Genomic DNA, 25,740 nt, shown 5'->3' with positions numbered 1-25,740 from the left:
CAATGCCCGCCACATGTTGTCTAGAGAGAAAACACAGAGATGCCCATAGAGCAGGCCTGCTCAATTTAGGCCCCCAGCTGTTTTGGACTACAACTCCCATAATCCCCAGCCACAGTGGTCAATAGCCAGAGATTATGGGAGTTGTAGGCCAACACCTGGAGGAGGGCCAAAGTAGAGCAGCCCTGCAATAGAGGCAGCTGTTTGTAGAAGGAGCAACCTCATCTTTTCACCTACTCTTTTGTACCCTATGAGAAAAAATAAAAATAAAATTCAAAAATTCATTAAAAAATCATACGAGTGTCCGATTGCTTTGGAGTTTGGAGGCTAGGTACCCATGGGTGCCAGATACCACCCCACCCACTTTTGGAGTTACAAACCAGTTCAAACTGGTTTGAACTGGTTCGAATAGAACCACCCCCCGTTTGGTTTGAATTTGAACCTGCAGCTTGAACCTGATGGCTCGTTTGGTTTGAATTCAAACCATCAAACCACCCCTGTTCGAATTCGAACTGGTTCGCACATCCCTAACCAGGGGATCAAGGGCTGTAGTTCCATGGATCCTGGTGGAACAAAAGCAATACGCATGTGACTGCTGAATCAAGCAGCATGACCAATGTGGAAGGAAGTAGATCATGCATAGGGATACTGAGCAGCCAAGAAACATGTGCCTTGACAGCTAGAGGGTTATGCAGTCAATTACAGGGAGCTTGACAGTCTCCACACAACTAAGATTTGACTATGAGTTATTATTAGTAGCGATGCAGCTTATTGATTAGTAAGATCATAGGGCACTTCACACCATCGGTAGTACTTGGGTAGGAGATGCATCCTACACAAGTTTGGGAGCTGTGTGCACTCCCGTTGAGCAGTCATGTGTGAGTAAAAAGCAAGTGTGGGGGGAGTGATTGTGAAGCAGTAGCTGGGGAGGAAGATTCCCCCCCACCACCACCACCTTATTAAAGAGCTGGGTACAGCTGCTGGTTGCCACCTAATGGCGCAGTGGGGAAATAACTTGCCTAGTGAGCATAAAGTTGCCGGTCCGAATTCCTGCTGGTATGTTTCCCAGACTATGAGAAACACCTATATTGGGCAGCAACGATAGAGGAAGTTGCTGAAAGGCATAATCTCATCCTGCGTGGGAGATGGCAATGGTAAACCTCACCTGTATTCTACCAAAGAAAACCACACGGCTCTGTGGTCGCCAGGAGTCGACAGCAACTCAATGGCGCAACTTTACCTTTATGTTACAGCTGCTGGTTAGGATGAAGCTCTCCTGCCCAGATATCGCTTAGCAAATCACTACTCCCCATCCAAACCTTGTTTTTTACTGACACGTCATCAGTAAGTGGAAGCGCGCACAGTTCCAGAACATGGGTAGGATGCTTCTCTGACCCAAGGACCGATCATGTGAGCTGCCCTAATGTCTGTTTGCCCTTCAGTTTTTCAGTAAGTATTAACAAGTTTGTTTGCTTGTTGTAAAAAGAACTTACTCTTGCTCTCTTACTGGTTTGGCAATCGAAGCTGAAAAATAATTAGAGTCCCAGGCAGCTAACTCCCGCACCCCCCCCCCCCCCGCCCAGAAAAGGATAGTAAGGGCCTCTAGAAAGTATTGCCCTTACACTCTCAGAGGTCACTCTGCCCAACTTAGAATCATGGAGGAAGGATACATATTTTGGGCCAAGGGAAGGACTCCAGAAATCAAAGCAAAGGTCCAAAAATTATTTCATCTCCAAAAAGAGACATTTGCAGACCTACTTTGATTTTTGTGCAGTTTGGGTCATTGCCATTTGAGGTGTTCTTTCTTAGTACATTCTGCCGATGAGCTCATTTTGCAACATTTTTTCCCTGCTTAGAGGGAAAATTGTGAAATGCTCTTTAATATTCAAAACAATACAGAATTTCATAAACTACCGCAGGCCTACCGCAGAGAGTTTCGTTTGTGGTACATGTGTCGGTGCAGTCCAACTTTATCGTATCAGACAAAACTTCAATGTCATCCTTCATACGGCAAAGACAGCAGAATATCTTGTTAGGCAAGATGCTGTGGAGGAAAAAGACAGAACTCCTCACAGTCTCTTGGCATGTCTTGCAGAGAGGACAGTAACTGGCAACCCCCACAACAAATCCAGTCCTTCCAAGAGGGTGCCATGCCAACCCACACTTTTGGGCCTCTCCACATATCCCCCACATCTCTTCAGAAAATGTTTCTAACTCAAAACTACCCTATGAAGGGATATTCTCATCTCCATATACTGATGAAGGTTGAGCTGACTTTGCTGTGAGGGAGATATTATCTTCCTCCCTTTGCTGTGAGGGAGATAATATTCTCCCTTTGCTGTGAGGGATAATAATTTCTGATGAAATGATTTCTTGCCGAAGAAGTACGAAGCTGCTTTATACTGGGGCAAATCCTTGGCCTCTTGAGTCCAGTGCTTTCTAACTCTAACTGGCAATGGTTTTTCAGTGCTTCAGATGGAGGTCTATCCTAGCTCTGTTCCCTGAGATGATTTTAACTGGAAATGCCAGAGAGTGAATCTGGGACCCTGCATGTGCAAAGCTCTGTCATTAAGCTATGGCCCCACTCCATTTGTGTTTGAGTGCTGGTGAGGGAAAGCACACAGCCTGTGAAGGAGAAGAAGGAAGGAACCCTTTTTTAATGAAGAGATATTTCTGGAGAAGACACAACTGGGAGATGTCTCAACATGATGCCCAAAGATACTCATTACTTTAGCTAAGTGGTTTTCAAACTTTTTACCATCAGGGAATCTTTTCTGGGTTTTTGTCTCCTGCAGACTCCCTGCATATCTGCCACACAACATCTCTGTGTTGCAGAGGATTCTGGGGAATGTTCCTGCACTCCTTCAACCCACACAGGGTGCTGGCCAGGGCTGTTGCCCTCACCATTGGTCCACACAAACTGAGCGTACAGCTTACAACACACCCAACAGTCCTGTAGCTCCATATTTCAGGGGGAAGTTTGGTAGTGGTAGACAAGCTTCAGGCAGTGATGTCATTGCAAATTCAGAAGTGCAGGCACTCTCCATGACAGCCCCCATGGCCATGCACACCCCAACAGTCAGAGAAGCCAAGTAAGAAGTACCTGCGCTCCGTCCCTGTGCGTCCCCCCCTTCACTATACCCCCGGCTTAAGGGAAGCTTGTCTGTCACTTCTGACCACCTCGCTGAGAAGCCCCTGTCAAGTTTCTGAGGAATGCCTGTTCCCTAAACTACCACTCTAGCATGACTTCCATTCCCACAGCAAAACTTGATAACATGTTGGGCAAGAAGTGTGGATTGGCTAGCAACTTGGTAGCAGTGTGAGTATTGGTAAACCGTCCTCCTCGCAGGAAAAACTACAGCCTCTGAAGTTGCCCCTATCTACCTACTTGGAGGGCTGAGGAGGAGGAGGAGGAGGAGGAGTGGGTTAGAGCAAGGCTGACTCCCTGTTTCCAGTTGTCTCTTTTCTTTTCTTGTTTGGCAACCAGCAAAAGGGAAAGGGTGTACATAGTACTTACAGAGTCTTCAATTGCTGGGAGGTCTGGAGCAGGTCCTCTAATATCTTTGGGGTCATTTCTGTAGAACTAAGGTTTCTGAAATAAGGACAGAGAGTTTTTGCAATGCCAATGCCAGATATCATGAGATCCAACAGAGAAAGCCAGTGTGGTGTAGCAGAAGTAATGTCTAGGGAGACCCAATTTCTTGAAGCTTGTTGGGTTTGCTGCTTTCAAACCACACAATTCCACATCAGGCAGAATGGAAAAGGGAGAAAGCATCATGGCTTAGCTCTGGAGTACTGTTTATTCAACAGTACTAAAGAAAAGAGTGCTTCAAAGCATATGCAGGGTGTATTTCCTTCACCACTGAGTAACCAGCTTCAGCCTGCCCTGAAATCATGCCTCCGACCAGCAAGCTGGACCTCCAGTACCAAATGCATGAGGGCTGATCTAATTTATTTGGTGATGACACAAAAGCAGCCTGCACATGATCAAAGGAGCTTAATTCATTATCATTAATTCTTATATTCCAGGCACAAAATCTTGGCTGAAAACAAACTTGGCAATCTGCACATACTTCAAGAAACTCTCTTTATTTATTTATATTATTATTATTATTATTATTATTATTATTATTATTATTATTATTTCATACATTTTAGAGTTGAAGTCCTGCATTAAAAACAGGATACAGGGATGTGCCGTATACCCTGCATATACTCAGAGGCACTTTCACATAGTCAGAAATGTACCCTCAGATTTTACCATGACAAAAAAAATATGGGAAAGGTCTGATGAGTTCTTCTGGACCACACAGTGGCCCTGAAGAGGAGTGTCTGTCCAAGATGCAGAAAAATCAGTGATCATGGTAATAACTAATTCATTTCTGGTACTTACAGAAGCTTCAGTGAGGGAAGCCTGTAAAAACTGGCATCATCAATGACTTTCAGCGGATGATGGTTGAGAACCCTGCAGTGGGGAGGAATTAGACCCATTGGTTACAAGCTTAGCAAAATGCGGGAAGGAGCTCCAGGAGGCAGGGGCGGATGAAGCCAAGTCAAGTCAAGTCATGTTTATTTACGGTCATAGACCAAAATTTACTTACATAATAATACACGTAATATAGTAATAATATATACATAATATAATCAGGATCATGGACTCAGACTAATCAGCAATTTCCCGTTAGCATAATCTGATTTACCATCTGTTGTCTAGCCTTCTTAGCCTCTCTTCTTGCAGAGAGATTTCTGTAAACAAGGCATCACATATGAGAATAGATTCCAGGACTGAGATCTGACTCAGCCTTGCTTTTAGAACTCTGAGCGCAGTCCAGGAAAATGTAAAATCGTGATAAAGAAGCACATGCACAGTACACAGCATCACTCAGCAGTGAGTAACCCAACCCCATACAGACCCGGAATTATGGGCCAAAGCGTCCACACTTAGAAACTGTGGCCCCTAGCAGCAGGCCTGACCCCCAGAACCCTCGTCGTTTTAGAAATGGTTGTGGGGGGGGGGGGAAACTGCTTCTAGGGCAGAAGCTTGGGAGATGGAGGCCCAGAGCCTCAGGGTGGAAACCTAATCCATCCGTGCTCCCCCATCCCATCCCCATTTTTTGTCTTTATGCTTAATGACTTACATAAGCTGCACAAACGGGACAGCTTCACGTGAATTCATCTCAATGGTCTGGATTGCATTACTTGACAAGTCCCTGTTTAAAAGAGCACATAGCAATGATTAAACTAGGGAGGCTACAAAGGTGTGTCCAGCTCCACCTTTCTCACTCAGCTCATCTGTTTTGTCTTTTCTCATCCACTGCCACTGGCCTGGACTGGTCAGCTTTAATAGAGGTCAAGAATCTACCAGTAGTGGCTCGTGAAGCGCCGCTTGGGGGGGCGGGGGGGGGGGGCGGGAGGCATCTTTAAGGGGAAAGAAAGTTGCTGCTTATCTCCACAGCGTGCCTCCCAGCAGCCCCTGCAGCGGGGAATCGTCACCACCACTCACCTGGCTAATGGCGGGGCTCGGCTCCCTTTATGCCAGGTGAGTGGCGGCGGTGATTCCCCGCCGCAGGGGCTGCTGGGAGGCATGCTGCCGAGGAAAGCAGCAACTTTCTTTTCCCTTAAAGATGCCTCCCGCCGCCCCCCGCGGCCCGCTCACGAGCCGCTACTGTGTTGGAAATTCTCTGTGGTGAGAGAATCCCTTTCTCATTAGAGCAGAGTGCACAGAGGCACAACACAGCTGTAGTTTAGTTAGGCATGCGTGTATGCTGAGAGTAAAGTAACTTGGAGCCAATTCATCGTTTCAAATCAATATAAAAGGCATTTATTAAGGAACTCCATTCTAGATAGGAAAGTGAGGAGTTAAGCTCTCTAATCTATCTATCTAGCTGGATGCAGATGGATTCTGCATCTTCTCTGCACACATGGTACAGGGAGAGAGGCTTGCCATGTTGCAAGGTAGAAGGGCAGGTAGGGAAGAGAGAGAGAGAAAGGAAGTTAGTCCCTAAGAGTAGCAATCTACATTTCAAAGGGATAGTGTCAGAGCAGTGGAGAAGGGATGACCAATGTCTTGACGCTCTAGCCCTCTGACTTACTAGTCTGTCCTCCACTGTCTGAGACAAAGAGACAGCGCAAAGTCCTTTAACTTCCAACAATCTACACAACCCCAAACTGAACAGATCTTCCATGCTCCTGCTCAGAACTGCATGTATGGGTGTCCAGTTTGGCTTTGAGGCTCAGCAAACAAGGCATTGCTAGAAACTTGGGAGCCTGGCGTGAGAATGTAATTCTCCCCGAGTTTGTTTCAATTCTGCTCTGTAGCCTCCATCCAAATAAAACGATTTGCACACCTCAGTAGTGTTGAAATCCTCACTGCCAACTGACCAGAAAGAAAAAAAACTGCTTGGCCCCCTCTCATACTCGTAATAGCAGCTTGGTCTGCAGAAATTAGCAGGTGAAGCATTTAATGGCATGGAGACAAATATCATTACCTGCAAGGTCAGCAGAGCAAGCACTGTTAAAGGCATAAGAGCAAGGGCCACTAAGAAAGCTGGCCACTCTCTCGGATATCATGTGCAGTACAGTTAGACCCACTGATTTCAAATAGAGCGAGGCATGCCTGACTGTCAGGAGGGCTGATGTTAGCAATTACAAAGGAACTAAAGGGAAGTGGCTGCAATTCAGGTTGCGATGAGAAAAAGAGATAATAATCTCTCTCGGCCTCCCACAATTAGCCAGCTCCCCAACATATATAGGACATCCCCAATAGCTCACAATTCTTCAATTGGTTCTTGGCAACTGTAATCATCTATGTTTGGGTTGAGATCTTAACCATACCTTATTTGGAATTTCCACTGAAATCAATAGAACAAAATTCTAAATAAACTTTAAAAAGAAAGAAAGACTGGAACGTTAATAGTTTTTTGTTTTGTTTTTGTTTGTTTGAAGTTCTAGAGCCATACAATTTCATTCTAGAAATCCACACTAAGCGACAGTTTGGTTTACACCCACAAAGAAGTTTAGTGTTAATCATTCATAATTGGTATGGTATGTATAATCTCATTTACCCTCATGATGACCATGTCAGGGTGGCTCACTGGCAATCCCATTTGCTGAGTCCATTTTAACTAGCAGGAAAAGCAAAGGCAAGAGTAACTTGCCCAAGGTCAAACAGTTCGTTTGTGCCAGAGCTGCATTTTCTAGATGGAAATCCAGAGTTCTACAATGCAGGATTGCCCTGTCTAAGCTGGAAGGGGCCAACTTCTGTCTTCTCAAGGGCCAATCTATTCCCCAGGTGGTGGTCAGTATGGCCGGGAAAAATATGAAAGTTGGAGTATATTTTCCTGCACAACCTGATCCCATCATGAGTGGGCAGGCTCCAAAATAAAGCTGGTGTCATCTAGCAGAAAAGGCTCCCTAGATATGTAACCGATGCATTCAGACACAATGTTGCAACATAACGCTTGGCAATGTAACATTCATGCACACAAGAACTGCACAAAGGTAGTTGCACAAAGTGGAAAGAATGGTTGTCAATTGCACAACCCTGTTTGCACAATTCTTGCATTTAGTGAAGCAGTGCTCTTGTGAAACTGCTCAAACATTACACGGCAAAGCACGTATCACCTTGTGCAGTATGTCAGCTACTAATGTGTTCTAGACATGCTACATCCAAGATCAGAGACAGATGTAATTGCATAGAAGAGTTCTGTTTCTTATGAGTTGAAAAGATTGTTATTTTTGTTATGCAGGAAACTGTCAGCAAACCTTTTATCATGATGAAAATATTGTAAGGCCACGTAAAAATTGCCCTGGGAACTGGCAACAGTTCCAGTTGGCCATCTTTGGTCTCCATAAGTAGAGTCAACATATTAGCCACTTTACTGCAAGACTCGACCGAGTGCCAGACTAGGTTAGATAAGAACCTTATCAGGACATCTGAAATAGCTGTGTCCTGATCTGGATCAAGACCACAGTGAGGGAGGGGGCTTAGCCCATGCCCCCTATGCTGACAAAAATCTGCCCTGCCGCCATTTACTCTGGGAAGGAAATCACATATGGGTGTGCAGTTTTGACCCAGAGAGTCAGCAATCACAGTACTCCCAGAAATGAGTACTTACCGATGCGTACGTGAAAGTGAGCCCTCCTGAAGTTTGCTCAAACTGTTGCCATTGAAAGACCTGGAGAGGTGAAGGAAAGTTTGAGAACATCACACAGACAGGATCACAGCCTCTCTTTCTGTCTTAAGGGATTGGGCATAAGCATGATACTTTCACCTGCACTCAAATTCCAGTCCAGCTGCAGTCATGAGCAACAAGTCTGGACAGAGATGTGCATCCCCTTTCACAGATGACAAAAGGGATCTAGCCAGTTCAATATCCAGCCTCAAGGAGTGCCACAGTGTGAATGCACACCTCCTTCCATGTCAATGACGCGTGCAGAAGGCTGCTTACAGGTATCAATCTCCTTTGCTGAATTGTGATGACAAATCTTTACGACCCATCCATATATTTGGGGTCTTGGAAATTGCATGCTTTCATAATAACACCCCACACAAAATCTGAGATTTAAGCTTCTCCATCTCATCTTGAAGTCCCTACCCCCTTCCCCATTCTGAATGGACAGGTGAAACTCGAAAAATTAGAATATCGTACAAAAGTTCATTAATTTCAGTAATGCAAATTAAAAGGTGAAACTGATATATGAGATAGACGCATTACATGCAAAGCGAGATAAGTCAAGCCTTAATTTGTTATAATTGTGATGATCATGGCGTACAGCTCATGAAAACCCCAAATCCACAATCCCAGAAAATTAGAATATTGTGAAAAGGTTCAACAGTAGGTTCCAGGTGTCCCACTCCAATCAGCTAATCAATCCATAACACCTGCAAAGGGTTCCTGAGCCTTTAAATGGTCTCTCAGTCTGGTTCATTAGGAATCACAATCATGGGAAAGACTGCTGACTTGACAGTTGTGCAGAAAACCATCATTGACACCCTCCATAAGGAGGGAAAGCCTCAAAAGGTAATTGCAAAAGAAGTTGGATGTTCCCAAAGTGCTGTATCAAAGCACATTAATCGAAAGTTATGTGGAAGGGGAAAGTGTGGAAGAAAAAGGTGCACAAGCAGCAGGGATGACCGCAGCCTGGAGAGGATTGTCAGGAAAAGGCCATTCAAAAGTGTTGGGGACTTTCACAAGGAGTGGACTGAGGCTGGAGTTAGTGCATCAAGAGCCACCACACACAGACGGATCCTGGACATGGGCTTCAAATGTCGTATTCCTCTTGTCAAGCCGCTCCTGAACAACAAACAAGGTCAGAAGCGTCTTACCTGGGCTCAAGAAAAAAAGAACTGGTCTGTTGCTCAGTGGTCCAAAGTCCTCTTTTCTGATGAGAGCAACTTTTGCATCTCATTTGGAAACCAAGGACCCAGAGTCTGGAGGAAGAATGGAGAGGCACACAATGCAAGATGCTTGAAGTCCAGTGTGAAGTTTCCACAGTCTGTGTTGATTTGGGGAGCCATGTCATCTGCTGGTGTTGGTCCACTGTGCTTCATTAAGTCCAGGGTCAACGCAGCCGTCTATCAGGAGATTCTGGAGCACTTCATGCTTCCTTCCGCAGACGAGCTGTATGGGGATGCTGACTTCATTTTCCAGCAGGACTTGGCACCTGCACACACTGCCCAAAGTACCAAAACCTGGTTCAATGACCATGGGATTACTGTGCTTGATTGGCCAGCAAACTCGCCTGACCTGAACCCCATAGAGAATCTATGGGGCATTGCCAAGAGAAGGATGAGAGACATGAGACCAAACAATGCAGAAGAGCTGAAGGCCGCTATTGCAGCATCCTGGTCTTCCATAACACCTCAGCAGTGCCACAGGCTGATAGCATCCATGCCACGCCACATTGAGGCAGTAATTGCTGCAAAAGGGGCCCAAACCAAGTACTGAATACATATGCATGCTTATACTTTTCAGAGGTCCGATATTGTTCTATTGACAATCCTTGTTTTATTGGTTTCACGTAATATTCTAATTTTCTGGGATTGTGGATTTGGGGTTCTCATGAGCTGTACGCCATGATCATCACAATTATAACAAATTAAGGCTTGACTTATCTCGCTTTGCATGTAATGCGTCTATCTCATATATCAGTTTCACCTTTTAATTTGCATTACTGAAATTAATGGACTTTTGCACGATATTCTAATTTTTCGAGTTTCACCTGTATATCTAATCAAAACGACAAAAGAGATTTCAGTATATTCTGCATTCATTCTTATTGTATTACCAAATGTCTCCCCCACCCCAAGCTCAAACTCTCTGTGTTGCCCATGCTTTGAAAACTGTATCAATCTCCTGGGCAAATGTAGATCTAGTCATCTCCTCAGCATTCTGGCAAGAAAATATTAGTTCTGAGCTATCTACCAACTTAGGTTTAGCCAAATTTATCATGGTTAACGTTCAAAATTGTTGAGAACATAAAAGGAGCTCTCCCAACAGTCCAGCTTTGTTTTCCAATGGAATTCCCTGTTGAATCCCGGGGGGGGGGGGGACGGACGGGGACAAGGGAATGAAGTTGAAATAGATATTCCTAAGTGGGATGCCTTCAAGTGGTGATTCCCAAGTGTCAGACCAAGTTTGTCTTTGTGCTTCTGTGCGTCTTATGTGTTTCCACCAGCCTCTAACAGCCCCTGGATTCCTCTTGAGGAAGGTCATCTGTGCCAAGAGTTTCCACCCTTAGGTCTCTAGATGTTGTTTGACTACAACTCCATTGTGTTGGCCATAATGGCCTTCACCATGGTGGCCTGGGGACGATGGGAGACAACATCTGGGGTCCCAAGGGTGGGAACCCCTCGATTTAGGCATTGGGTCAGTTTTCCCCTTGTAAACAGAGCACTGGGCTCCCTGTTTTCCCCAGCCCTTTGGCTCCCCTTCCCCATCTATGGCTGTTTTTGTGGTTCATACCATTTATCCTGCGATTCCCATTTCTTTCCTTTTTGAAATTGTTATTATTTAGGTGTAAACTGCTCTGCTTCCTTTGGCAGAAAAGAGGGGTATTAAATTTTTTTTTAAAGGCATCAGCCAAGCTACCTCGAAATAAGAAATATCTTATCCCACCTACATCACTCCTAATGAAAGGCTCTTCCTAAAAGGGTTCTATCCTCAGAGTTCTGGAAGTGGGGTTTAAGTACTCACAAAAAGGACATCGCTTTGGGAACGGGCACACGGTGGAGTCCAGAAGGACTGGTGACTCTCCAAAGTTTGAGGACTTCCATTGTGATACGGCATGGGTTTGAACAATTCCCTATGGCTGCTGCACCCAACTTATGGCTGTGGTGCCCAACTCGCATAAATAACTGCAAAAAGATCATTAAAACAAAATGAACAGTTGGGACACTGGCAGCAGGGCCCATACTATAGAGCATATCCATTTCTGCCATTTGTGGCACTTGTGACACTTGTACAAGTTGTGCCATTTCGTGCCTTTTTTGATAGCTGACGTCGGTTGGACATAAACCGGTGTCTGCACAGTCTGAGTGTTCCTCAGTGGCGACATCATTTTATCAGAACTCCGAGCATCACAGAACTGCCATGGCAACAATGGAGGCCCAAATGCACAGAGAATCAGCTGATGGGCTTGAGCTATTTGGAGCTGTTTGCTCTGCGGAGAACTGAATGTGAAACTAACACTCGTTGACTGACATACAGGGATCTGGATTGCATAAAGTGATTAGTGTGGTTGCCTTACAATTGGAGATTAGATTGGATTGCCTGGATGTTTGACCTCTCCCAGCTCTATCATATTAATTTTTATTTATCATCATCATCATCATCATTATTAATTTGATTTCTATACTAACTCAATCTCTACAGGCATGTTAACCATTGAAACAATATTACTGGAACTTGGTTAAGATTAGAAACCTTAACACACAACAAAACCAAAAACATGAAATGTCTACTCAGCATCATTTCGTTTAGCTTATAACCAGGCCAATATCGAAAGAAAACTCACATTTAAATGGAAGAAACACAACTGATTTTCTTTTTAGTAAGACATTTATTAGAAAAACAGAATAACTGGGGAGTGGGAGGGAAAACCCAAGCTTCATTTACATAAATACGTTAAGCCATCTGCTAGGGAAGTATCAGTTCATAAAATTTTCACCCCAATCCACTCAACACAATAGAACCAGCTTCCAGATAATATAAAGTGCTTAGGAAGGGGCAGGTGCCCTTTCAAAGCACAGAGAGGAAAACTGAGCACAGGTGTAAAATATGCCCCACCCCCACCCCAACACATGGACTCCTCAGACAAGACCTCTTCTTCTCCTTCAGGGTTTGGCTGTGAGAGTGACAAGTCAGTCACCTGGGGAGAAAAGAAAGGGCTTATAACTCTGTGGAGTCTGAACTACATCTGGGTTACTCAGATCTCACAGACTGAGAACAAAATGTCATCAATCCAAATCTCAGAAGTCCAAGCCTGTGTAGGGGGCTCTTTGCCTCGGTGGCTTCCCTGCCTCAAAGTGGGTCGAGTGAGACCCCTGGTCTCTTAAAAAGACTTCTGGACCAGGCTTGTTCTGAGGAGGAAGGAAATTGGGGGCTTCATTCTCATAATCCTGGTGAACTGAGATTGCTGAGCCCTGTGAAGCTGGTTTTGAGAATGTTGATTTCCTAGGCAATTCTGGTCAAGCCACTGTGGTTCTCACATTTAGCCAGGATCTGACAGCAGGAGACCAGGGAGTCCTCTCTCTGTGGCTCCAAGCATCTAACATTCAGCCCAACTAGCTCCGGCTATCTTCAGTCTACCTGCCCCTGAGGAACCTGTCCGTCCTTGGTCTAAGCACCTGACATAAACATACAGGTAGCTCATTTAATTGAAAGGTCCATGCATTCAAAGGAGAGAGAATGCTCATTCCCTAGTCACGCCTTCCAACTCATCAAGCGAAGATGTTCAAGAGCTGAGCTTGCTAGATCATAGCAACATGAGGCTCATCTGCGAATACATGAGATTAGGCTTCAATTTACCTGGATGAGACCTTTCAGTTCCTCTTCTGTTAAACAGTCAATGGGGTCTTCCTGGGGAGAGCTATACTCCACTGCCACTTTCTCATTCTCTGAAACAGACAAGTTAAGAAGGCCAAGTTTTAACAAATGAATATTTAAAAGTAAAATCCTTTTGCTTATTATTTTGTAACATTCCTCACCTTTATTCAAGATTTGGAATTCAATGATGATTTTTATCTTAGTCTTTCTAAAGAGTCCATAACAGCTATTTGGTGTCCTACATGCAGCAAAAAGAAGACACATGCCCTGATCTCAGGCTTACAATCCAGAGTCCAACTAGATAGGACACAAGAGATCTGGCAGCAGGAACTCCTATATCACATCTGGCTTGGCCCTCAGGAGGACTAGGCACACAAGGGAAGGGGAGTGGAGGAGGGGAAAGGCAGATGTGCAACATCAATTACAAAATGCCGGTGTAGACATGAGTTTGTATTAGGAAGAAGGGCAATCAGGAGGTAAGGAGATTGCATAATAGGGTAGAACACAAGATAATGGGCAGTGTCATAGGAACATAGGGAGCTGCCTCTACCAGACCAGTATCCATCTAGCTCAGTATTTTCTACACTGACTTGCAGCAGCTTTCCAAGGTTCCAGGCAGGAGTCTTTCCCACCCCTACCTGGAGATGCCAGGGATAAACTTGGGAACTTGTACATTTAAATTCTTCCTTTAAACGGGAAAACATTTCTACATGCCGGCAGATGCTCTGTAGAGATGTAGACAGATGATCTACCACAGGACTACAGCCCCAACCCCAAAGGGGAGTATGATACCCTTACTAGACAGTGCTCATAGGAACATAGGAAGCTGCCATATACTGAGTCAGACCATTGGTCTATCTAGCTCAGTATTGTCTTCACAGAGTGGCAGCGGCTTCTCCAAGGTTGCAGGCAGGAATCTCTCTCAGCCCTGTCTTGGAGAAGCCAGGGAGGGAACTTGGTGTTGGGAATTCTCTCTGGTAAGAGAAACCCTTTTTCATTATAGCAGAATGCACAGAGGCACAACACAGTGGAATTCGGTTAGACATGCGTGTAAGCTGAGAGTAAAATAACTTGGAGCCAGTTCATAGTTTCAAATCAATATAAGGAGTATTTATTAGTGAACTCCATTCTAGATAGTAAATTGGAGACATAGTATATCTTATCTATCTATCTATCTATCTATCTATCTGGATGCAGATGGATTCATTTCTGCACACATGGTGCAGGGAGAGAAGGGTTTGCCTTGCATGTTGCAAGGGAGAAGAAAGGGAAGAAAAAAGGGGAAGAGGAAGTGGCAGGAAGGAAGGAAGTTCCTGAGAGTAGCAATCTACATATCAAAGGGTCAGAGTAGTAGAGAAGGGATGACCAATGTCTTGACCCTCTAGCCCTCTGACTCACTAGTCTGTCCTCCTATGTCACTGAGACAAGAGGCAGTGCACAGTCCTTCACTTCCAACACTTGGAACCTTCTGCTTTTCCCAGAGTGGCTCCATCCCCTGAGGGGAATATCTTATGGTGCTCACACTTCTAGTCTCCTATTCATATGCAACCAGGGTGGACCCTGCTTAGCTACAGGGACAAATCACGCTTGCTACCACAAGGAGGGCATGGAGGGAGAACAAGCAACTGAAGGCATCTGAAAGTCAAGTCAATGGAAGAAGTTTAAATAGGATATAAGAAGAAAGAGGGAGCTAATGCAGAAATCAAAAGAGAGCAGCAACATGATCATAGTAAGGACTAGATAAGATTTGCTGATCTGAAGACTTTAAGGCAGAGGAAAGAGGTTTGAGATAAGGAAGCAAGGATCAGCAAAAGAGATGCAAAAGGCCAGCACCAGAGGGAATGAGGGAGGAAAGAACAATTTCAGTTGCTTCAAGAGAAGGAAAAAGGGAAATGTTATAGATATTATGGAGATGACAAACGAGATAAGACTACCAATTGAGTGGATATGTGGGGAGAAAAAGAAGAAGCAAAGGATAACACCAAGTCCACAAGTTTGTGGAGTCTTAGAAACATAATTGCAAAACAGTAGGCTTTTCCAAGTTTGTGGGGAAAGAAAAAGTAGAATTGCCTAAGAGAAAAGAATGAGCCCTGGGGGCGGTGGGGTGGGGGTGGGGGAGCTGTGATTGTATTTGAATTCAGCATTGAAATAAAAAGTCATCCAGGAAGGAGAACAAAAGAAATCTATTTAGCCTATTAAAGCAGCAGAAGTCCTAGTTAAGGAAGGAGATCAAGCAAAAGGAGGATCAGACTGGAGATCATTAGCAGATGAAGTACTTTTGTTTGTTGGTCCTAGATTTCCTGGCAATCAATTTCATGGGATGACTCCTGGTTCTAGTGTTATGTGAGAGGGAGGGGAATTCCTCTCTCTCCACTTTCTAAACACCATGCATGATTTTATAGACCTCTATCATGTCTCCCCACAGTCATCTTTTTTCTAAACTAAATAGCCCCAGGTGTTGTAGCCTTGCCTCATAAGGAAGGTGCTCTAGGCCCCTGATCATCTTGGTTGCCCTCTTCTGCACCTTTTCCAGTTCTACGATGTCCTTGTTTAGATGTGGTGGCCAGAATTGTACGCAGTACTCCAGGTGTGGCCGCACCATCGTTTTGTATAAGGGCATTATAATCTTAGCAGTTTTATTTTCAGTCCCCTTCCTAATGATCCCTAGCGTGGAACTGGCCTTTTTCACAGCTGAAAAAGCACATTGAGTCAACACTTTCAACCAGCTGTCCACCATGACCCCAAGACCCCTCTCCTGGTCAGTCACCGACAGCTCAGATCCCATCAACATATACTTGAAGTTAGGGGGTTTCGTCCCAATGTGCATCATCACTTCACACTTGCCAATACTGAAGCGCATTTGCCACTTGGTCGCCCACTCACTCAGTTTGGGGAGATCCTTTTGGAGCTCCCCACAATCTGTTTTGGATTTTGATACCCAAAAAGAGTTTGGTATAAACAGCAAATTTGGCCACCTCGCTGCTTAGCCCTGCTTCTAGATCATTTATGAATAAGGTTTAAAGCCCCGGTCCCAGTACAGATCCTTGGGGGACCCCACTCCTTACTTCCCTGCAGTGTGAAAACTCTCCATTTATACCTACCCTGTTCTCTGTCTTTCAGCCAGTTAGCAATCCACACATGTACTTGTCCCCTTACCCCATGACTGCAAAGTTTTTTCAAGAGTCTTTGACAGGGAACTTTGTCAAAAGCTTTTTGGAAGTCCAGGTATATTATGTCAACTGGATCACCTTGATCCACACACTTGTTGACACTCTCAAAGAACTCCAAAAGGTTTGTGAGACAAGATTTACCTTTGCAGAAGCCATGCTGGTTCTCTCCCAGCAGGGCCTGTTCTTCTATGTGCTTTACAATTTGCTCCTTGAGGATGTTTCCATTGATTTGCCTGGAATTGATGTTAAGCTAACCAGCCTGTAATTTCCTGGAGCACCCCTTGATCCCTTTTTGAAAATCGGTGTTTATATTTGCTACTTTCCAGTCCTCCAGTACAGAGCCCGAATGCAGGGTTAAGTTATATATGTTAGCAAGGAGGTCGGCAATTTCACATTTGAGTTCTTTGAGGACTCTTGGATGAATGCCATCCGGCCCTGGTGATTTGTTAGTTTTTCATTTTTCCAGACAGTTTACAACATCATCTCTTGTCACTTCTATCTAACTCAGTTCTTTAGCCTCCATCCCCGAAAAGCCTGGTTCAAGAACAGGTATATGCTCAGTATCCTCTGCATGAAGACAGATGCAAAGAACTCATTTAGCGTCTCTGCAACCTCCATATCCTCCTTAATAATCCCTTTCACTCCCTCATTGTCTAATGGTCCAACCACCTCTCTAGCAGGTTTCCTGCTTCTGATGTATTTAAAGAAGTTTTTGCTGTTCCTCTTGATACTTTTAGCTAAATGTTCCTTAAACTCTCTTTTTGCCTCCCTTATTGTCACCTTGCAGTTCTTTTGCCAGAGTTTGTGTTCCTTTCTGTCCTCTTCGTTTGGACAGGCCGTCCAATTTCGGAAGGAAGCCTTGTTCCCTTTTATGGCTTCCATGGCGGTAGCTGGGTGGAGCCAGCGCCAGAGCCAGTGTGGTGTAGTGGTTAGAGCGCTGGACTAGGACTGAGACCCGGGTTCATATCCCCATTCAGCCATGAAACTAGCTGGGTGACTCTGGGCCAGTCACTTCTCTCTCAGCCTAACCTACTTCACAGGGTTGTTGTGAAAGAGAAACTCATGTACGTAGTACACCGCTCTGGGCTCCTTGGAGGAAGAGCGGGATATAAATGTAATTAATAATAATAATAATAATAATAATAATAATAATAATAATAATAATACCTGTTAGCCATGCTGGCATCCTCCTGGACTTAGTGGCACCTTTCCTCCTTTTGGGTATACAGTCTAACTGGGCTTCTAGTATTTGTGGTTTTGAGCAAACTCCATGGATTCTGGAGGAAAGTGACTCTCCTGATTTTCCCTTTCAGTTTTCTTTTCACCATACTCATCATTTCCCTGTCCTTTCTATAGAGTTTATATCCAGGGATAATAATGTCCCACTGATTCTCACGGTTCTGTTATGCCCATTATATATATTTCTGCATTAGCAACCAAGCACTTCAGCTCACCCATCTTGGCTCGGAGGCTTCTGGCATTGGCATATAAGCACCTATACTCTGAAACTCTCACCTGGTGTATGCTATCTTTCTTTTGACTCTTTGATCAGCTGGCACAGGCTTCTGTCTGCTCTTTATGTGGTTCTGCTCTGTCCCTTTCGATTTTATCTGAATCCTTTGTCCCCACGCACTTTAAAGGATGGCATTTGCTGAACCGCATACTGCCCAGCTCCTGTCGGCTATCCCCCAGGCGTCATTTTAAAGGCTGCTCTGCAACCTTTTTAATTTTAAGCGCCAGCAGTCTAATTCCATCTTGGTTCAATTGCAGCCCGTCCTTTTTGTACAGGACTTGCTTGCCCCAAAATGGATCCCAGTGCCTAACAAATCTAAACCCCTCCACCCGGCACCAATGTCTCATCCACACATTGAAACCCCTCAGTTCTGCCTGTCTCACTGTACCTCCGTGTGGAACAGGTAGTGTTTCTGAGAATGCTACCTTGGGGGTCCTGGACTTCAATACACTACCTACCAGCCTAAATTTGGCTTCCAGGACTGCCCGACTACATTTTCCCACATCGTTGGTGCCGGCATGCACCACGAAAGCTGTCTCCTCCCCAGCACTGCCCAACAGCTTATCTAGGCGCTGCGTGATGTCCGCAACCTTCGCACCGGGCAGGCAAGTCACCGTACAGTCAACACACAGTCACAACCCCATCTCCCTATACCTCTAAAGATTGAATCACCCACTACAAGGAGGCCCCCGCCCCCGGAGGAGTATCCCCTGTGCGAGAGGATATGAGCTCATCTTCCAATGAAGGGTTCCCTCCTAAAGGAGCATTTCCCTCTTCCTCAGACCAATGTCTTCCTTGCCAGAGACCTTCATTCTCCCTGACAGCAGAGGAGCTATCAGCCCTGGAGTGGGATGCCTCTACCACATCCCTGAAAGTCTCGTCCGCATGCCTCTCCGTCTCTCTGACCTTCTCCAGATTCACCACCTTGGTCTCAAGGGAACAAATTTGTTCCCTGAGAGCCAGGAGCTCATTGCACCGAGCACACACCCATGACTTCTGCCCATGGGGCAAATAGTCATACATGTGGCACTCTGTGCAATACACTGGGAAGTGCCCCCTCCCCTGCTGACTTTCTATCTTCATACTGGTTTTGTTGTCTGTTTACAGTATTTAGAGATAGTTTATTTATTTATTTATTTATTTATTTATTTATTTATTTATTTACATTTATATCCCGCTCTTCCTCCAAGGAGCCCAGAGTGGTGTACTACATACTTGAGTTTCTTCTCACAACAACCCTGTGAAGTAGGTTAGGTTGAGAGAGAAGTGACTGGCCCAGAGTCACCCAGCTAGTATCATGGCTGTATGGGGATTTGAACTCGGGTCTCCCCGGTCCTAGTCCAGCACTCTAACCACTACACCACACTGGCTCTCAGGTCTCAGCTGTAATGGTCGGCTATGTAACTGTCCAAACAGCCTTTCTCAAGAATATGATGAAGAGATTTATACTTACATTCTCTTCTCCACTGGGCTCCTTGTGATCACAGGGGCTTGTTTCAGGCTCCCCCGCACACTTTCCGCTAACCTCCTGCAAAACTCCAGTGTCCTGTTTGCTATCCCTGTTCACTATGCTCTGTTCGCTATGCTCTTGGGCCTTCACCTCTTATGTAGAGAGTAGACTTCCAACTGAGACACAGAAGGTGGGTCAAAGGAATTTCAAAGGAAAGTGGGGCCACCCACAGTCCTAGCTGACTCCGCCCCCTCCAGGCAGGGACAAACAAAAACATTGGAGTTTGCTAGCCTTGGCAAATGCTAGCTCTGGCAAATCACACACAGAGAGATTAGGATTTATCCCTTAAACCAGCCCCTCAAATCTCCCCTCCTCCTGTAAGTTTGAACGGGGGAAGGCTAGTTGTTCTGTTTAGAAAAGCTTGCTCACCGCCTCAGGCTGTGTCTGCTCTTCACAGAGTAGGCTTCCAACTCTTTATTGCCACTGCTTCTCTTGCTCGAGTAGCTGGATCAGTTTCCTTCTTGTTCTCTTCTTCTTATGCACAAGTCTCCCCTGCTGATGGGGGTGGAGGGAAAGAAGCAGCCACTGTATCTAGCCAAGCAGAAGCAATGAGGAGAGGCCACCACCCTATGCTAGAAGCACCATTTTCTCTGTCTCCACTCCTGACTTGCAATTTAAAACAGTGACATGCCCAGAAGAGCCAACATAGTGTAGTGTTTAGAGTGTTGGACTAGAACCAGGAAGACCCGAGTTTGAATCCCCATTCCACCATGAAACTCACTGGGTGACTCTGGGCCAGTCATGTATCTCTCAGCCTAAACTACCTCACAAGGTTGTTGTGAGGATAAAAATCAGCATGTACACCATGCTGAGCTGCTTGGAGGAAGAGCGGGATATAAATGTAAAAATAAATAAAATAAATAAATAAAAGATAAGGCAGCTGGGCAATGGAGAAGAGGTAGAGACCACTGTCTGCATCAGGAGTGGAGCCAGGATAAATGGGAGGACACACAAAAGGAGGGTGACAGAGTGTAGAGGAGCTGGTGGGAGGCGGTGGTCGCAGGCAGATGAGACTACACCTGCAGAGGGGCAGGGTGCCTACACTTGCCACCCTATGGTATAAGTGCCACCTGAGGCTGTCACCTCGCCTTGCCTCATGGGGGAGCCATCCCATCGGGATTAAGAATGCCTTAGCCCACAATTTGCTGCCCTTGGCCTTCATCACCATGCATTTCTGGATGGCAAGTCGCCTCTAGAGATGTGCGGTTCGGTTCGGATCCGAACCGGTTCGTTCCAAACCAGTTCGGATTCGGCGGTTCGATCCCGGACCGAATCGGGCCCTTTTGGGACCGATCCGGACCAAATCCGAGCCGGTTCGGATCTGAGTCGGTTCTGATTTTCCGAACCGGTTCGGGAGTGCCAGAGGCTTCTATGGACTGTTTTCAGTGTCTCTGTGAAGTTTGGTGTGTGTCCTCCATTTTGTGGCTCATTCCTGAAACTTTTGCTCCTGGCATCCATTTTGTGATGCTATTTTCAGGGATTGTATTGGCTGCGCTGTTGATCCTTTGATTGGCCAGAATTAGTCCTTTGGTCTGGTAGGCTGCTTGGCTGTTGCACTGTTGAGAGCTGGCACCCTGTTGTCCGTGAGGGGAGTGCAAAGGTGGGGGCTTCCAAAGGAGGGAATTTCAAACCTATATAAACCCAAGCCTCTTGCCTAGAAACTTCTCTTGGCTGCAGTTGTGGGATCATCTCTGAGACCTTGCTCTTTTGCTGCTGGTGTCTGCTGTGAGTCCCTGACTGTGTGTCATATTAGTGTGTGTCTGTCTCTCTGCTCTCTCTGTGTGTTGTTGTGTGCCACCTTTTGTCCATCTGCCCTCTGTGTCTGTCTCATCTGTCCAAAGTTACCTCTTTACTTTCCCCTCAACTTTTCCCAACTTTTCCTGTTGTGTTTTCTTCTGTTCTCTTCTCCCTTTACCCTTTCTCTCTCTCCCTCACTCATTCCTCCCAAAGTTTTGGCTTGCCCTCCCCCCCACCCCCACCCATCTTCTGCATTGCTTTGCTGTTTTTGTGCCTTCTTGCCTGACTTTTGTTCCACTGACTTTCATTCAATTTGATTGTTTATTGCTTCTGTGTAAATTTATATATTTGCTGCTTTTGGTTTTTAATTAATAACTTCTGCCATTGTTATTGCTGGCTGCTTGAGTTCTGTTTCTGAGGATTTAGTTTATATTATTGCTTCAATTGATTCCTTGGGTTCTGATTTTGATTGTTAATTTGTTCCCCTCTGGCCCTGCTCCTAGTTTCCCCCCTCCCTCCCTCCCACCCAGATAAGATTGTTTCCCTCCTCGCTGGTGCTGCTGCCTGTTGAGTCTTGCATTCCTTTGGATTTTGTTGTGGAATTAGGTTCTTCTGGTTTTGGTTTTGCTCGCTGTGTGTGTCCCACCCACTCCCCAGTCCCTCCCTGGTAGTTGTTGCCCCCCCCCCCCCGAGAATTTCTGGCTGCCTTTTGTCCAAGGTTTCCTTTTTTTTACTTTGCATATAGATTATTTTGATTCAAATTTGATTATTCCCCTCTGTGTGTGGTCCTGCTCCTAGCTTCCCTCCTCCCTCCCCTCCAGAAACCCACTCCCCCCACCGCCACCTCCTCCACTCCTGCCCTGTCCCCTCCCACCCAGACTGAGTGTTCCCCATCCTCCCTGGTGCTGCTGCCTGTTGAGTCCTGTCTTCCTTTGGATTTTGTTGTGAGATTAGCTTCTTTTGGTTCTGGTTTTGCTGTGTGTGTCCCACTCCCTTCCTCCCTGCTGGTTGTTGTTGGTTCCTCCCCACCCCCACCCCCAGACTTTCTGCCCAGTTTGGTCCCAGGTTTTCTTTTTTGGACTTTTTTTCATATTGATTGGTTTGGTTTGATTCATTGATTGTTCCCCTCTGTGTGGTCCTGCTCCTAGCTTCCCTGCTCCCTCCCCTCCAGAAACCCACTCCCCCCACCGCCACCTCCTCCACTCCTGCCCTGCCCCTCCCACCCAGATACTGCCCCCTTGACGGACACTAATCCTCCCAAAACACACCCTGCCCTCTGGTCTCTCCCCCTCTTGCCCCCCGACTCCCTGCTACATACCCCAGACCCCCTGAAACACACCCCACCCACCAAACACCCTCTGGTCTCTCCCCCTCTTACCCCCTGACTCCCTGCTACATACCCCAGACCCCCTGAAACACACCCCACCCACCAAACACCCTCTGGTCTCTCCCCCTCTCCCCCCCCGACTCCCTGCTACATACCCCAGACCCCCTGAAACACACCCCACCCACCAAACACCCTCTGGTCTCTCCCCCTCTTGCCCCCCTGACTCCCTGCTACATACCCCAGACCCCCTGAAGCACACCCCACCCCCCCAAACACCCTCTGGTCTCTCCTCTTGGGACCGCTGCTGCTGTTGTCCTCCCACACCCGAATCCCCCCTCCCTGCTGCTACATTACAGCTCCCCGGGCTCCTCCTCCTCTCTTCTTCCTCTCTCTCTCTCTTTCTCTCTAATCATCCCTTCACTTCTTCTTCCTCCCACAGCTGCAGCCACACAGTAGCCTACCTCCAACCTCACCTGGAGGTCCCTGCCATCGGTTTTTTTTCTTTTGAAAGTTGTTCATTTCATTTGTCTCTGCTTGGGGGTGAGTTGAGCGACACAAATAGTGTTGTCTGTCTCCTCACTTCTGCCCCTCCATCGTTGACCTACCCCGGCTGCCTGTGCCTCGTGCGGCCGCCCTGTTGTGTCCCAGCCCAGGGGTGGCTGGCTGGCGGCGGCGCATCCGTGACCAGCAGTGAGCGGCAGGAGAAGGACCGGAAGAAGAGGGGTTAGTGCGTGTGCAATTGTGCACCTTTTGTTGCCCCCTTTCCCTCCCTAGTTGGTGGTTTTAAATAGGGACACCCCTATTTTGAAATGCATTTGGGTGTGGGGAGGAGGGAGGGACCCTTGGAGAGGAGATTTACTGTTGTAACTTGTGTCTTCTTGCTCAATGAAGAAATTGCTGCTGTGTGCTGCGTTGCATTGCATGCATCTTGCAGCTGGTCTTTGAACAGGTGCCTTCCACAGTGTTTCATGGCCTCTGGGGCAGAGTGGGATCATGGGTTCCGATGCTGCCACTACATGCTGTGTGCCAATGCCATGCCAGAGAGTTTCCTGGCCTCTGGGTGGGGCAGAGTGGGGTCATGGGTTCTGCTCTGATGCTTGCTGCTACTACATGGCTGCTGTGCCAATACACATATATGATGATGATGTTCCATCCATGCTGCCATCAAGTGTTTGCTGCTGCTTGCTTGCCATGGTGGGCAGAGTCACAGTGTGACGGGCAGAGTCACAGTGTGGGTTCAACTTCTGTGCAGGTGTGACTGGGTTCTGGTTTTGGTTGTGTGCAATTTAAAGTCACTAAATAGGCTGCATTGAGGTTGATGCTCCGCCCACAGGAGCATTACTTGAAAACCACCCCCCAGAACCATACCACACTGTGTGTTTCAGTTCACTAAATAAGGGTTTCCTCCTTTGATCTGCAGGTGCCCAAGCTTTGACTGCATCCCTCCCCCCCCCCCGTAGGTGCTGTGCCCTCCCCCCATCCACTCTCTCCAAAAATGTAAAAAAAACTTGCCACCCTCACCACACCTACTCCACCCAATTGCCCGTGGTCCACCCTTTAATCCCCAATTTTTAAAAAAACCTCCCTGGCCCATCTCCCCAATTGGCTTGACTCCCAAATTTTAAAAGGTCACCCTCTCCCCCTCAATTCAATTGGCTTCCCCCCCATCAAAAAGTCTTCCATTCCTTTCCCCCCCAATTGGCTTACTTTTTCAGTCAGTCATGTTTATTTACGGTCATAGACCAAAATTTACATACATAATAATACACGTAATATAGTAATAATATATACATAATATAATCAGGAACATGGACGCATCCTAATCAGCAATTTCCCGTTAGCATAATCTGATTTACCATCTGTTGTCTAGCCTTCTTAGCTGCCTCACAGAACTTAGCAACTTTAAATGTTACTTCCTCCTTCTGATCTGAGAGCAGATAGTTGACGTAAAATGCATCTGTATGCCCTGGGAAATCAGTCAGTAAGGAGGAAATATAACAAGTTCGTAAGTCCCTATAAAAAAGACAGCGGAGTAAGATATGGAAGATAGACTCCTGTTCTCCAGAGCCACAAGGACATAGTCTCTGTTCTTTTGGGATCCCTCTAAATTTACCTTCTAATTCAGTTGAAGGTAGCACATTAAATCTGGCCAATGTAAACATCCTGCGATATTTAGTGATAGTAATCTTACCCAGGTAATTCGCAGGTTTAGTATTATACATTTGTAAACCTAGGAAAACTTCTTTAGAGATTAAAGATCGATCAGTCTGCATTTCCATATCATAGATCCGCTGCTTTAATATCAGTCTCGCGTGACAGAAACCCATTTCTAATAGACCATCCAGGCTAAAGCCATATAAACTTATTTGGCGAGATATTGACTGCTTCCAACTAGAATTAAATTTATCAATAAAAATTAAGTGAGCAAGGCCTGTAGAAAAGAAAGACAATCTCAACCAGAAGCTGAGAATGGAAAACCACATCCGGGCTTCCATCTTAGGCATGCCAGTTTCCATCCTCAATATTACATTGGGAACACATCTAGGGATCTGTAGAATAGATCTCAGAAATTTGTCTGAACTATCTCTAGTGGAGTGCAGTTAGTATACGGGCCCAACTGTGACCCATAAAGCAACTGAGATCAGGCTTTAGCTGAAAATAACTTAAGGGCAGCTGGTACAAATTGAGCCCCATCTTGGTGGAAATATGATTGAATGGCCAATGCCAATTTACGTGCATTTTGGGTAACGTATTGCAGATGTGCTTGGCGTTTCATAGAGGCCTGGAAAACAACCCCGAGATATTTAAAGATCTTAACCTGTTCTAGTTTATGTCCAGCCAAAGACCATTTCAAGGTCTTTGGATGTTTAGCAAAGGCCATAATTTTGGTCTTGCTATAATTGATTTCCAGAGCGTATTCATGGCAAAAATTAGCCAGAGAGCAAAGCGCTCTACGGAGGCCGACAGGAGTCCGAGATAAAATTACTGCATCATCTGCATCAAGCAAAATATTAACCTGTCTACTGGCCAATTTAGGTGGATGGAAAGATGGATTAGTAATAATATCCACAATGGAGTTAATATAATAATTGAAAAGAGCTGGGGCAAGTATACAGCCTTGCCTCACTCCTCGAAAGGTAGGAATTTCTTTAGTGAGGATTCCAGCTGAGCTACATCGAACCTTCAGACATGAGTTCTTGTGGAGTTTATATATTAAAAGTAGCAGACGTCGATCAATAGAGGAGTTAAACAGTCTTTCCCATAATTTATCTCTGGATATGGAGTCGAATGCTGATTTAAAATCCACAAAGGCAGCAAAAAGAGTGGAACGGGGTAGATTAGAATATTTCTCCGCTAGATGTTGTAAGACTAAAGCATGCTCAATAGTAGAGTGATTGGCCCTAAAGCCTGCCTGCTCATCAGCCAGCACCTGCTCT

General features: G+C 45.8%; 2 protein-coding genes across 8 annotated transcripts in view; one reads left to right on the top strand and one right to left on the bottom strand.

Moving 5' to 3' along the window:
* LOC128329916 (uncharacterized) overlaps positions 1-25,740 on the top strand; it is a 481,088-nt gene that overhangs the window by 227,144 nt on the left and 228,204 nt on the right. The gene's annotated exons all lie outside the window — the stretch shown is intronic.
* The window catches only part of LOC128329920 (rap1 GTPase-activating protein 1-like), a 38,932-nt gene continuing 25,491 nt past the window's right edge, over positions 12,300-25,740 (bottom strand). Inside the window, exons 6-7 of the mRNA XM_053261850.1 lie at positions 13,029-13,117; positions 12,300-12,369 (exon numbers count right to left, since the gene is read on the bottom strand). Of these exons, the coding sequence (XP_053117825.1) occupies positions 13,058-13,117 (60 nt within the window). The 3' untranslated portion in view covers positions 12,300-12,369; positions 13,029-13,057. The remainder of the gene's footprint in view (positions 12,370-13,028; positions 13,118-25,740) is intronic.

This window comes from Hemicordylus capensis, chromosome 6 (genome assembly GCF_027244095.1).
Source record: "Hemicordylus capensis ecotype Gifberg chromosome 6, rHemCap1.1.pri, whole genome shotgun sequence".
Taxonomy (NCBI): Eukaryota; Metazoa; Chordata; class Lepidosauria; order Squamata; family Cordylidae; genus Hemicordylus; species Hemicordylus capensis.
This window is presented reverse-complemented; position numbering and strand designations above follow the sequence as displayed.